Below are 13,768 nucleotides of genomic sequence, written 5' to 3'. Positions count from 1 at the left end.
CAGTAGTAGCATTGAGTCTTAAGACTGCTAAATAGTAATATATTCTGACAGTAGAACGTAAAACTAAACTTTTATTTTGACGGGTTGCCGTAGATATCGAATCAACGTCATTTTAAAAAACGATTAATCGGAAAATCGATTTTTTTGCCCAGCCCTAGTGTGCACGGCACATTATTTCTTCTGTGCGGCCGCGGTGGAAGTAGTACGCGGCCGCATGCACGCAGTTTAGAGGGAACATTGGCTGCGACCCTGTGGTCTCCTGAAAAACTACTGAAAAAAAAAACTACTTTAAAAGGATAAATCAGACATGACATCCTTGCTCAGAAAAGCACTTAGTCCCACTACACACACTCTAGACATGAACATTAAATGAGACATGAAATGGCCATGAAAGAGTCCTTCAATATCAAATATGCTTCTATTTTCCAATATAATGTTGAATAAAAGAGCACACCAGGGTCTAACTGTGCCTCAATTTTGTGCCAAATGTGAAATGTGCTGTACTGAAATACGTACTCTAATTGCACACTCAACAACGGGTGAGATGTGCCCCTGGGTTTTGTGGGGCAAATCAAAAAAATTAGACCCATGTGTGGTCAAGTATCCTTGTGCAGGTGTCAGGAGACGGAAAGAGACTTGTGCCGTTTTCACTGGGTCAGATTTCGGATTTGCAACAGCTCAGCAGAAGGGATGATTGAAAGCATTTTATGGATGATAACACCGACTATGAGAGCTACTGAAGTGAGACTGTTGGTGATGAGCTCTAGAGACCAGGGAGCAATAGATCAGATAAACAGGCATGAGCAACAAGGTTATACGTGTCCGCAGGGCTACACAGAGGCCGGATGCAGATGAGCCCTGAGATACAGACCTCTATGGGAAAACACTGATTACTGACTTGACATTGCCATACAAGGTTGATTTAGGAGCCACCTGAGGGACATACTAGAAGTAATATTAAAGGAAGACTTGCATCTAAGACCGTCATGATACATACATTTGCTTTCAATTCACTGTTTTATTCACACTACACATGGAAAAATACAACTATTTCCTTTGAGACTTAAACTGAAAAACTACTGACTGAAAACCTATAATATTAAAGGTATTTCAAGTCAGATTCAACTGCAGTTGTTCAAAATGCCTGGCTGGAACTAAAAAAAAAGAATCACAATGAATCCTAATTTTACAGTCTGACCAAAAAATATATTTTATTCCTCATAGTTTTTAACATCAAATGATACATGCTAGCTACACAAACTGTGTTCACCCACAACAGGTGCATCTACAGTGAAGCATTGCTCGGTCACTGCGTTTGTCCTTGTGCTGACTTAGGAAATGTTGGAAGTAGGTCTCAGCTGTGAGGAAACATGCAGGCTTATGTGCCAGTTTAGTGCTGAGGCAACCGTTTTCTGGCCATTGGATATACGGTTTGTTCTACCGGAGCTGAAATATTTTTAACCATAATATTCAGAGGATATAGGGTCAGTGGCATTATGATTTAAAGGAACAGTTCACCCAAAAAGCATGAAAACATTTTCATTATTTACTCACTCATATCATTTTTTTTTTTAGAAATTTTGTGGAAACAAACAATTATTCTATTAATTATTAAATGGAATATTGTGGAAATTGTATTAGTAATGGAAAAGGACAATGAAAATTGTTATAAAACTTCGATTTTTAAAAACCATAAAATATTTGTCTTTATTTAATAAAAAAGTTTTTTGCATTGTTGTAATTAACTAAAATCATTAAAAATTGTTTTCAATGCTGTTAAATGTTTTAATTTATTAAAATGAATCTGGAATACAATACAATAAAAAAGAAATGTGATTAAAAAAAATGAAATTACAAAATAAGTTTAAATACTAAAATTACTAAAACTAAAATGAAAAAAATTCAACATATATATTAATTAACACTCATCAAGCGCCAAATGCGAGTAAAAATCAGCGTTGGCGAGTCCATGTAACGGTGTCAGTTGCCAGTTGGCGGGTACAAACTTTTATGAATTATAACAATGCAATGAAGTGAAAACAACAGCCAGTTTTTAAAGAGATTCGCTGTTTCTGACATAAGCGAATAAAATAATATTTTCCGAAGACAAGATCATCGTGATTAGCTGTTATTAGCTTTATTCTTCATAACACGAGAATGCGGCGACACATACCTGGGGTTACGCCTTAAATGACCGTAAAGAGCTGGGAGAAAATCGGATATGTGTCAGATCCGCGTCATATGCATCAGGTTTTAAAGAGACAGCGCTGATTTTAAAGTGAAACCTGCTGAAGTCTGTCATTGATGTAAATCAAAGAACAAAAGAAAAAGAGAAATCCTTGGTCTGTTCTAGTCGCTGATTAGCTTTTGTAGCTTGAATAAAGATTAATATGTATAGTTTATACATATATAATATAGTTTATGTGAAGATTGTTTTAAAATCACTTAAATTATAAGTTGTTATATATTGCAGAGCCTATTAAATGTTAAAAATAATGGCTTTCAATTATATTGTAATGTTGAATGGCTATAATTAATAGGGAAAATTGAGGGAAAATGCACCAGCAGGACAAATTAAAAACATTGTAAATATGTTTAGTCATTGTAGTAGTAATAACTTTGCAAAAAGAGTTTCATGGCCGGTAAAAAACAAATTTGGCCGGTAAATTTGGCAGGTGTGGCAAAAAGTTAGTTTTAGGCCCTGTATATATATATATTACAAAAAAAAAAGAAAAAAAGAAAAAGAAAATAGTCAATACACTGAAAGTCAGTGGACCACAATGACTGTCATTAAAAATTGTATTCTTCAAAATATCTTTTGTGTTCCACAACATAATAAAATTGAGTAAATTATCATTTTGGGGTGAACTTTCCCTGTAACAATCAATGGCAAAATGTGATTTAAGATTATTCACAATTTTATGTGACTACTGTTATAATGCAATATAAAAAAAAATTATAATAAAATAAAATCTAAGGACAAACTTACCAACAACCCTCCTGCGGTCATCCCCATCACTGTCTCCATCCTCAGATGAACTTGTGCTGGCCTTTCTCTCACGCTGCTCCATTTCTCCTGGGCTGGGAGGCTGGAAGGCAGAGAGAGGACACAGAGTAAGAACACACTAGTGCTGTAACAAAGCACAAGTACAGTGGGTCTAAGAGTACAAGTGTGTGCCGTGAGATGAGAACAGTGTGCTAAAAAAGAAGGCCAAAGGCAGAGGAATGGATTTTTAAATAAAGTTCCAAAAAAGGTGTTTATACCTTGTACAACTGCCTCAGGTGATCGGACAAGTGAAAAAGATATTTACATTTTATTAACATGCATGTCAAATATGTCTCCAGTGACCACCTGTGATAGGATTTTGAGTCGAGGGACTCTGAAGACTACCTCTGAATGAGGTTTGAGCTGCTGGGAAAACATTTTGGACTGGATTTACACTTCTATTTAAGAAGAAAATTTACAATTATTGCACAAAAGATTATTCTATTGATAAAGCTGAAATAAAATAAAATAAATAGTAGATGAAAACCTTAAACTCAAATAAAAATGAGAAATTCTGCCTTAACTCAAAATAATTTAAAGTTGAAGTTCTAAAATTGTAAGTACATTTTTTAACCATAATATTCAGAGGAGATGGGGAGAGAGGCCTTATGACTTAAAGGGGACAGTTTACCCCAAAAAATAAACAAAATAAACTTTAAATATTAGATTAAATTAGATTAGTTTCTGGTCCCCACTGATTTCCATAGTATGGCTATGGACAAAAAAATACTATGGAATGTCAAAGGGAACCAGAAACCGTTTTGGTTACCCATATTCTTCAAAATATCTTTTTTTGTGTTCAACAGAAGAAAGCCATTCAGAATTGGAACAATAAATGACAATTTTCATTTTTTGCTGAATTATCACTGCAGTTTTTACTGCATTTTTGGAAGTTGACCGCATTGCAATCATTTAAAAAAAAAATACATTTGTGTGGAAATATGACTAAGCCTGAAAAGGGCTGTTATCAGAGGTCAGAGATGCTGAAGACGCAAAACACTTCAGACAGTAATACAGTATTCTGCAGTAGGGAAATAAACTTCAAATATAGCTGCAAGCAGCAATTAAGGGGCCAAGCACTCCAAAGGCAAAATGAAGAGCTAAGCATGGCATGGAGCATCAGACCAACTGCAACAATGAGTAATTAAAGCAAGTTTAGGATGATTTGAAGCAAAATGGCTGAAAAATCATAAACACAACTTCTCGTAATATGATTTAATGGCTTATCACTTGTGACCAATAGGTGGCACTGTTATCAAATCGATGTGGTGTGTTTTGTGTGAGGTGACAATGGCACACACAAAGTTTGGTGTCAATGTCAAAGCTTTGCAAAGATGCAGCCTCAGACATAATCTGGCATTATGCCTCAAATTTGTTGCGGCGCTATTCAAAAATGGTTTTGTCTATCAACACGAAATCCATAACTTTTTGTCAGCACTGTCTGATGATGATCTGCTTCGATTTTGGTGAAAATCGCACTAACGGTCGAGGAGGAGTTCGAAAAAGTAGGTTTTCAACAAATCAAAATGGCGGACAGGAAGTTCGGCCCACAATGGCATAATTGGTATCTATGTTGTCGGCATGACCCAAGGAATATTTTGAGACCAGTTTCATTATAATAGCAGGTAGTCTCAGGCCATGCTTGTTATAACACACACCAAGTTTGGTCTAAATATGCCAAACCGTTGCGGAGATACAGCCTCAGATCCATTTTTGCATGCTTTTCGTCAAATTCGTTCGCGCGTTATTCGAGAACGGTTTGAAGAATCAACTTGAATTCCATAACTTTTTGCCAGCATGGTCTGAAGATGATCAGAGCCAATTTTGGTGAGAATCAGACAAACCGTCTGGGACGAGTTTGAAAAAGTAGGTTTTTCGAAGAATTAAAAATAGCGAAAAAACAAAACCTTGCGATTTTTGGTGTTCATTCAACTCAGCATAAGCGAAGGATTCAGAGGAAAATATTTTCCTTCAGTGCCTTACGGTTCAAAAGTTATTAGCATAAACATGAGTGAAACTTTGGACAAGTGGTGGCGCTAGAGAGTTTGAGATAGAGACTCCAAATTTGCTATGGTTAATGTTGAGACTGTCCTCTATCAGAGTGCCAAATTTCACAACTTTCCCGCAAGCGGTTTTATGGGCTGCCATAAACTCAAGAGCAGAAGAAACGGAAGAAGAAGAAGAACGCCGACGGATACAATAGGTGCCTACGCACCTTCGGTGCTTGGCCCCTAATTACAAGCGGCACTGGAAATGATCAGACAGCAGAGGAGTTATCAGTGAACTAACATCTAGAGCTGCAGTAACAGCCTGATTCTCTCCCAGCAGCAGTAAAGCATCACTCTCTAAATTCGATTTCACTGAATATGCCACAGCCACAGTTTCAATCAAAATTCAATTTGCTGTTTCAGCAGGACGGGCAGGAAGCAGATGCGTGTTTTCTGGGGTGTCGGTAATGCGAAACTCTCCGTGCTGTTTATGCATTGGCCGCAGACGGATGCGGGACACTCAAAGAATAGCCATGAGCTTGCTTTTCCTCTGTATAAAAAACAGTCTCGCTCTCGACATCCTATCTGTCCCCACTGAGCCTAATCCCAGGTGATGTATGCTGTGGGTGACTCAAGTGATTTCTGCAAGCTTATGGGAAACTAGTCTTTCAAACGTGGATCTGCCATTCAGCAGGTAGGCTGGGATTTCAGAGTTACACACACACTGATAATGCTGAGCGCTGGAGGAAGAAATCATTCAGAAACACAGTGCCTGGTCAATGACAAAAAAGGATAAGTAAGAGAGGGAATCGAGAGCCATATCAGCACTTTACATAGCCTCGACCTAGAATGGAGTTTCTTTCAGTGCCAGCAAAGAGAGTGACATTAGAGCAGCACTTTATTTAAAAAAGAAAATTATAGCAAATAACGAATAGCTGGATTATGTGTAATACCAGGGGTGTCCAATCCTGCTCCTGGAGGGCCACCTTCCTGCAGAGCTCAGGTCCAGCACACCTGCATGAAAGTTTTTATTGGCCCTGAAGACCTTGATTAGCTGGTTTAGGTGTGTTTAACTGGGGCTGGAGCTAAACTCTGAGAGAACGAGGCCATTTATTGGAAAAAATAAATCATTTCATAGGGCTCTATTAATAATGCCAATAAATTATTAAACTGTTGAGGTTTTATGAATTCAGTTGAATAGACATGTTTTTTTACTATTAAAAATTTAATTAAACCATTAAAATGTAATCAAGAAAAATTTAAACTGGGGAAAAAAATAAATAATAATAATGACAAAATTTGTGAAAAAATAAAACAGATTTCATAGGGTTCTACTCCAGGAGTGGGACTGGACACCTTTGGTTTATACCATATTGGCTGGGATTACCTGTAACATGTAAAAATAAAATAATGTGAGAAAACAGAGATGAACATGTCCCAAACAAGTCAAGAAATGCACAAACTTGTTCTTAAAGGGTTAGTTCACCCAAAAATGAAAATTAGCCCATAAATTACTCACCCTCAAGTCATCCTAGGTGTATATTAGGGCTGTGTATCACCAGCAAAGTCACGATACGATACGTATCACGATACAGAGGCCCCGATACGATACGTATCACGATACGGGACTGCACTGAATTTCACCTCAGAAGAATTTATAAAAACAGCTGTTTATTAAACACTGCTTACTCAGCGGGTGTTGCATGCATCAGTCCAAAAGAAATTAAAAAGCACCCATCCATAAAAATAAAAAATTTTTTTTTTAAAGTGTCTTGACCTCATATGTCATCCGCCCGGAACTGCTTCCGTGTACAACTGTTGGCGCCATCGCGTTATAAGCGCGGAACCTGCGGGAATGAGTAGAATTATTATTAATAGCCACAAAACCCGCGCCGAAATTCAAGTTCTGCTCAGTGTTCTCTGCTAATAACCCGACTGTGAATGATGCGAGCGGTAGGCCTGTCGCGATAATTAAATAACCATTTAATTGCAATTATTTGATCTAACCGCGGTTGTCTGAAAGGATTATTGTGCTTTTTATATGACACAAGGGGGAGTCATGTCATTTCGAAGCTTAAGTTGCATACGGTTTTCTTTAGTTTTAATTTGCCTAACTATCGATCTGACCCAGTAGACGCCATAATACCACTCTGTCTCTCTTCCGTCCCGCGTTCCGGATTTTTTTATTATTTTTTTTAATGGTGAGTGTTTACGCAGTTGGCTAGAGCAGTGCTGATTGGGGAGAACGGAGGTGCGCTCACTCTTGCCTCAAGCACTCTTGCACTCAAGGCTGGCAGTCATGCATATGCTCTGGAACGGAGTAATATCGCGTCCATATCGCAGGCTTTGCGATTAGGAAATCGCAACGTCTCAAATCGCGATTTCGATTAATCGCACAGCCCTAACGCACACACACACGCACACACACGCACACACACACACACATGCACACACACATACATACACACACACACACACAAATAGGGGAGAAGCAGATTTTGTCATGATTATATTTGTGACTTACATCTTTACTTGTAGGCAGATAACAATCACACACACACTGATTTATTGCAACTTAAGCAACGTCTGCTGCTGCCTTACCTTTGAGAGACAACTGATGCGTGATCACTGAAGCAGCTCCAGTTAGCAAGCGCTTTCGGAGTGAGAGTGAATTCCGCATTGATTGGTCGGACTCGTGACTCCCAACAAATCAGATGGGTGGTGGGCGGAGACTGCTATATAATCAATAATCGGTCGACCCCTAATTTACATTAGCCTATATTTAAATGTTGTTATTTAGCAGACGCTTTTATCCAAAGCGACTTACAAATGAGGACAATAAAAGCAATCAAAACCAACAAAAGAGCAATAATATACAAGTGCTATATTAGTATATTATTATAGTGTTATATTTCAATTTCACAAAGAAATGTGCGGTATTTTGTCCAAGCAATAATAAAAAGACACATTTAATTTATAATTTGTCTTAAATCTCATTTTGTAAAAAAAAATTGTGAATCAAATCGAATCGTGAAATCTAAATCGTGAATCGAATCGTGAGTTGAGTGAATCGTTACATCCCTATTTTTGGGTGAACTAACCCTTTAAGGGTTGTATGAATCATGCAGTGAAAGAAAACACACTAAATGCGCACACGCACTAGTCTAGACTTCACGTAATGTATGCGTGCGCTCTGAAGGGATGTTTTGAATGGGTTTTGCAAAATACTCGATAATGTCAAATCGCACATCGTTAAAACAACAATTACGATATTATCGCAGACGATATATATCGCACACCCCTACTTCATCTATGGCTTTTCTCTTCGCTTTCACAAAACGATCCATTTCCCATTCTAAGTTACGTCCTTTGGCTGTTTACTGTTTTATTTCTTTTCTTTTTCTGCTGATGGCCCGCACTCGACTTGAAGCAGTGCTGCTTAGACCGATGGGTGTGTCATCAAAGTACTGCGAGAGCTATAAGAGAGCGCGGACGTCACCTTATACTTTCTCTCGCCGTACTTTGATGTCATACACCGATCGATCTTCAAGTCGAACACACCTCTTTACTCTCGCGTGTCACGTGGCCAAGTGTAATCGCAGCCTCTGCGATTGAAAAATCGCGTTTTTTCATATCGCGATATTATCGCAAATGCAATTAATCGTTCAGCCCTAGTTGTAACGTGAGTTCAGTTATCAAATTTGTTACATTATATTCAATTTACTGTTTCGAGTCATTTTATCACCATTTATATATAACGATGGTTTACAGTCTGGGTTTACATCTAGTTCCTTTTTTTTTTGTTGAAAGAAATTTGTACTTTTCAGCAAGGACACATTAAATTGATCAAAACTGACAGCAAAACATTTAAAACCTTACAAAAGAAAGATTTATTTCAAATATATGTTTATTTTTCTATCAAACTTTTTTATCAAGAAAACCTGAAAAATATGTATCATGCTTTCCACAAACATATTAAGCAGCACAGCTATAACATTAATTGATTTCTGAAGGATCATGTGTAACTGAAAATTCAGCTTTGCCATCATAAGGATAAATTGCATTTTAAAATACATTCAAAAAGCAACATTTTATTTTAAATTGTAAAAATATTTCACAAATATTACAGCTTTTATTGTATTATTGTTGATCAAATAAACTCAGCCTCGGTGAGCATCAGAGAGTTTTTCAAAAGCATTTAAAATTCCTACCAAACTTTTGAACTGTAACAGTTAGTGTTCCAAACTGTGACATAGATGGTCACATTCTGCACACCTAGCTTGATGTGTTTAATGACCTTGCAAGAATAACATACAAACAAGCGAAATCAAAACAATGAAATGCTTTAATATAGTTTGTGCCAAACTAATAAGTTAGGGCGTTCGGTAGTTTGTTAATCACACACTGACAATTCAGTTTGTCTGTTATTATTCACAGGCAAAGAGTGAGCTTTCAAGTCAAAAGGCTTTGAAGTGACATGATGAACCCTTAAATACGTAAATGAAACACTGCATGGAGAATTTGCCAGGAAAACAAAAAGACGTATGATATGGTATAAATGGTTATTCTAAAAGTGCAATATAATTTGCATTATGTAAACAATAATTGGCCAAAAGAAGAGACCAATAATTTCAACAAAACCTTCTATTATGGTCTATGCTTGTAATCTGAATGTTTTCAAAGGGGTTTCCACTATATATGAAACAATTAGACCTACTTAATAAATAACCAGGTTATATGATGCCTAACATTTTCTTAAAAAGACAGAAACCTTTTAAATGTATTTGTTTTTGTGACTTGATGACATGCTGCTGTTGTTGTTTAAAACATTGCTCCTTTGATAACCTATCTAGGAAACATAATTTCACTTTAGAGAGAATCAAGGGACCCATAAAACACTGGTGCACTTGTATGAAACAAAATGAGCGTTTATTATTGGTTTTTGTCAGTGTTACACACAACTAATCTCACACACACACACACTAAAGCAGCGCCATCAGCTCCATGTGTGCAGGCCCACCCCCGTAAAACCCCACCTAACACAAACACGACCCGCTTTAAACTGCCCCGCCGTGGAAAACATACATATTCGTGTTTAACCGCGGGTAGAATGATGATGTTCCTACCTCATCTCTGGATGTAGGACTCATATTCAATGCCGTTTCGCACTCGTCTGACTCGGCCGCCATCTTTCCCGCCGTTTTCCGGAAGTGATGCTACGAATGCCCGCGAGGCTCCGAAGAAGAGCGCAACGCGTTTTCCCTCAGCAGTCGCACTGCGTTACTGAACATATGCTGGATGATGATCACTAATGGAAAAAAACAACTTTGCGCCAGGAAACAGATGTCTTGATATTACTTTACATTATATTAATGTCTTGAGGCTAATGTCCACGCCGAGGCAAAGTAAGAGAAATGTAATGATTAATGTTAAGAAAAAGATCCCTTTTTCGTTTCCAGGAATCACAGGTGTAAATGTCATATTCTTCAATTAGTGGCACTGTTGACTAGGCTACTTTATCTGTCTTAATTCAATTATCACATATCTTAGAATAAAGATCTAATCGTAGCTTTGCCTTTGATTTAGGGTGTAGTGTTGTTGTTGTTGTTTTTATTATCACAGCTATCAAAAAAAAAAATTTTTTATTTGATGCCTGATAAACCTACCCTCAGATCATGAGAGAAAAATATTTTAATGATCAACAATTCTGATCTTTACACAGTCCCTACAACATAAAATAAAATATGCAAAATCAGAATTTTCACATTTATTTATTTATTTAAATTTTATCTATTTATTATGGGGGAGTTTAAAAGATGCTGTCTAAAATGTTTGGCATGATAAAATAAAGTAAAAATAGGTTCTTATGGAAAATTTATGTATGTATTTATATTTAATTTATTTTTTACAATTTGCATCCATTTTTTTTTTGTGGTAATTTAACCAATTTAATTTAACATTTCTACACCTTTATAAAAAAAAAAAAGGTAATTAAAAAGGCACAATATATAATGTATAATTTTGGCTATAATAATTTATCATTAAAAACTTTTTTAAATGTTTCTCATAGGGGACAAAAAAGTTCATCATTAACTTTATTCACATTGAACCCTCAGATTATGATTAATGGGGTTTAATGATTTAAATAATTATGTTTCTTTTTCTGAAGTACAAAGACACCATGAATGTATTGTTATCCTTTGTGAATTCAAAAATGCATCTAAAGCTTAAAACCATTATGCATCAATAACCTGCTTAACTTTCTCTCTCTCATCATTAAGGCTCATGAAAAATCCCCTTGAGCAAAACAGTTTGGATGCTGTATGTCCATGAGAGATTGTAAGAGATTGTAATTTAATTGCAGGCCATGACACAATGTCCCATATTTTGCAGGCTCTATATCATTGTTTACAGTAATCATGTCAAGGATTGCATTTGGTCTACTGTACAAATCCACGTTTATTGACATTAACTACAATCTCTGGCTCTGTATGCATTTAACCGTACAGGCTGCATGTTTTCTTAGAAGCATCATTCTGATAAATGCTGCCTCCTCATGAGTCATGAACAGCTTGCGGTTTGAAAAAATATCTACACCTGCTTTCAAACCATGTGTTTGACGCACTAAATAAGCTGTATTTATCTGCACATGCAGTATGATGACAAAGAAAAGATATTCATAAGCTTTTAACAACTTCATGTGAAGCATTCGTGACCCATCCAGCTCTTGTTTAGTAAAGGTTAAGAAGACAGTGGTTTTGTTTAAATATTATTCCATCCCGAAGGGGGTTTATTTTCCCTGTGTTTGTGTAAGGGCTTATGTGACATTTTCTTTAACCGAAACGACACGTCCGTTGTGAAGTGACCTGAACTGCCTCCCTGCTGTTGTTGTTATTTCCACCTCTGACTCTCTCAAAGCAGTTAGTCTGCAAAAGCGTGAATGTCAAGGGACATGAAATATCAGGCTACTCAAGACATCTCCTCCTCTTCCAGGAGCAGAGCTTTTCACAATAAAGTGTGGGAGGGTATAGTAGGAGGGGCTAGTTGTCACACTTTTTTGCAAAATGTTTATAGTAAAACAATTATGAAGCACAAAATGATTTACAGTATATGACGTCACAAAAAGGTAAAGGGTAATATGCTGAAAAACATACAGTTTTCACTCAGAAATAGCTATTAATAATTACAAAGAAATGTCAAGTAATAGATTGAATTAGGCATGAAATTTGGAAGTAGAAAGACTGAAACAGTATTTTCTTGTGAAACTTACTTCAATAATCTTCAAATAAAAATTTTACAGCGTGTAACAGATTTGTAAAAATGTAAATATCAATCAAACCGTTATTTTAGACAACAGATACCGGAATGAACTATTTACACTATTTACATTGGTTAGGTGATCTTGCTTCCATTGGAAAAACAAAAATCATGTTTTCAGCTAACAGTTTCATTTATCAACATTTTGCATAAAAAAATTATCTTTGAAAAAAATCATTATCATGCAAATATGCTTAAATTAAAATCTATTGTAAAGACAAAAATAAATATAATATTGTAAATATTAAATATATACTATTTTTCATATGTGTGGGGTCAGTAAGATTTTATTTTAAGATTTTATATTTTAAGATTTTTTTATTTAGCAAGGATGCATTAAATTGATCTAAAGTGACAGTAAAGGACTCAAGGACTCTATTGTTACGAAATAACATTTTAAATAAATGGCACTCTTTTGAACTTTCTATTTACCGTTTTCATTATATAAGGTGGGTTAAAGCTACAGTGAAGTGGTTTTCCCTTCTATGTCCATATAAATTACTTGCATCTCTGATTCAAAAGACAACACTGCCATCTACTGGTACTTAAAACAATTCATTGACTCTACTTCATACATTTCATTCAGACTTAGAGCAGGATCAAGGTACACGTTATTAAAATATTAAAACGACTGTATTCAAATGTTCAGAATACCTGATATGGCTCTACAGAGCTCAAATCTAGTTTAATTAAGCTCTTAGAAATGTCATCTTTGTATTCATGTTGGTTCAATACATTACTTTCTGTAACAACTTTAAATGTTAAGTGGTGTAATGGTAAAAGGTAATGAAATGTTTTCTCTAGTGAATACACAGAAGTGTACACATCATTTTCTTAGGTCTTAGTCTTAGGCCACTAGTATTTTCACCAACAAAAATGGTTTTAAGTCAGTTATTTCTATCTTTTGCTGTAGTGTGTCAATAGGAAAAAAAAAAAAAAAAAGCTCAGACTTTCAATTAGACATTTTTCTTTCAAACATCTCCAAACATCAAGACTCACCTGAATAGACAAGAAATGAGTGTCCTGTCACTGACCCTGAACAGGCAGCCTCACTTTGATTTTCATTTTACGATTAACGTGCTGCTGCGAAGACTCGAGACATTTATTCTGTCCAGAGTCAGCTGAAGCAGTAGATATAGACCTGCTCACAGCAGCCAGGCTTTTAATGCTCCTGCTTAACGTGCAATACACGTTATATCACATGTAATGTTCCTTAAGTGCTGCTGAACATGAACTACAGGATAAACAAACTGCATAATGAGTCCCTTTAAAGTACCTGCATAAAGAGCTGATCTCTGTGCCTGATACAGTACTGTGCAAGTCTTAGGCCACTAGTATTTTCACCAACAAAAATGGTTTTAAGTCAGTTATTTCTATCTTTTGCTGTAGTGTGTCAATAGGAAATATCAGTTTACAT

At 36.1% G+C, this 13,768-nt stretch overlaps 1 protein-coding gene across 1 annotated transcript in view; it reads right to left on the bottom strand.

Annotated features, from left to right (window-relative positions):
• The window catches only part of cwc22 (CWC22 spliceosome associated protein homolog), a 52,369-nt gene extending 42,055 nt beyond the window's left edge, over positions 1-10,314 (bottom strand). Inside the window, exons 1-2 of the mRNA XM_016523633.1 lie at positions 10,161-10,314; positions 2,990-3,089 (exon numbers count right to left, since the gene is read on the bottom strand). Of these exons, the coding sequence (XP_016379119.1) occupies positions 2,990-3,089; positions 10,161-10,223 (163 nt within the window). The 5' untranslated portion in view covers positions 10,224-10,314. The remainder of the gene's footprint in view (positions 1-2,989; positions 3,090-10,160) is intronic.
• Between the last annotated feature and the right edge of the window lie 3,454 nt (positions 10,315-13,768).

The sequence above is a fragment of the Sinocyclocheilus rhinocerous genome, unplaced genomic scaffold (genome assembly GCF_001515625.1).
Source record: "Sinocyclocheilus rhinocerous isolate Xijiao unplaced genomic scaffold, SAMN03320098_v1.1 scaffold1802, whole genome shotgun sequence".
Taxonomy (NCBI): Eukaryota; Metazoa; Chordata; class Actinopteri; order Cypriniformes; family Cyprinidae; genus Sinocyclocheilus; species Sinocyclocheilus rhinocerous.
The sequence above is the reverse complement of the archived record's forward strand: the minus strand, read 5'-3'. Positions and strand labels throughout refer to the sequence as shown.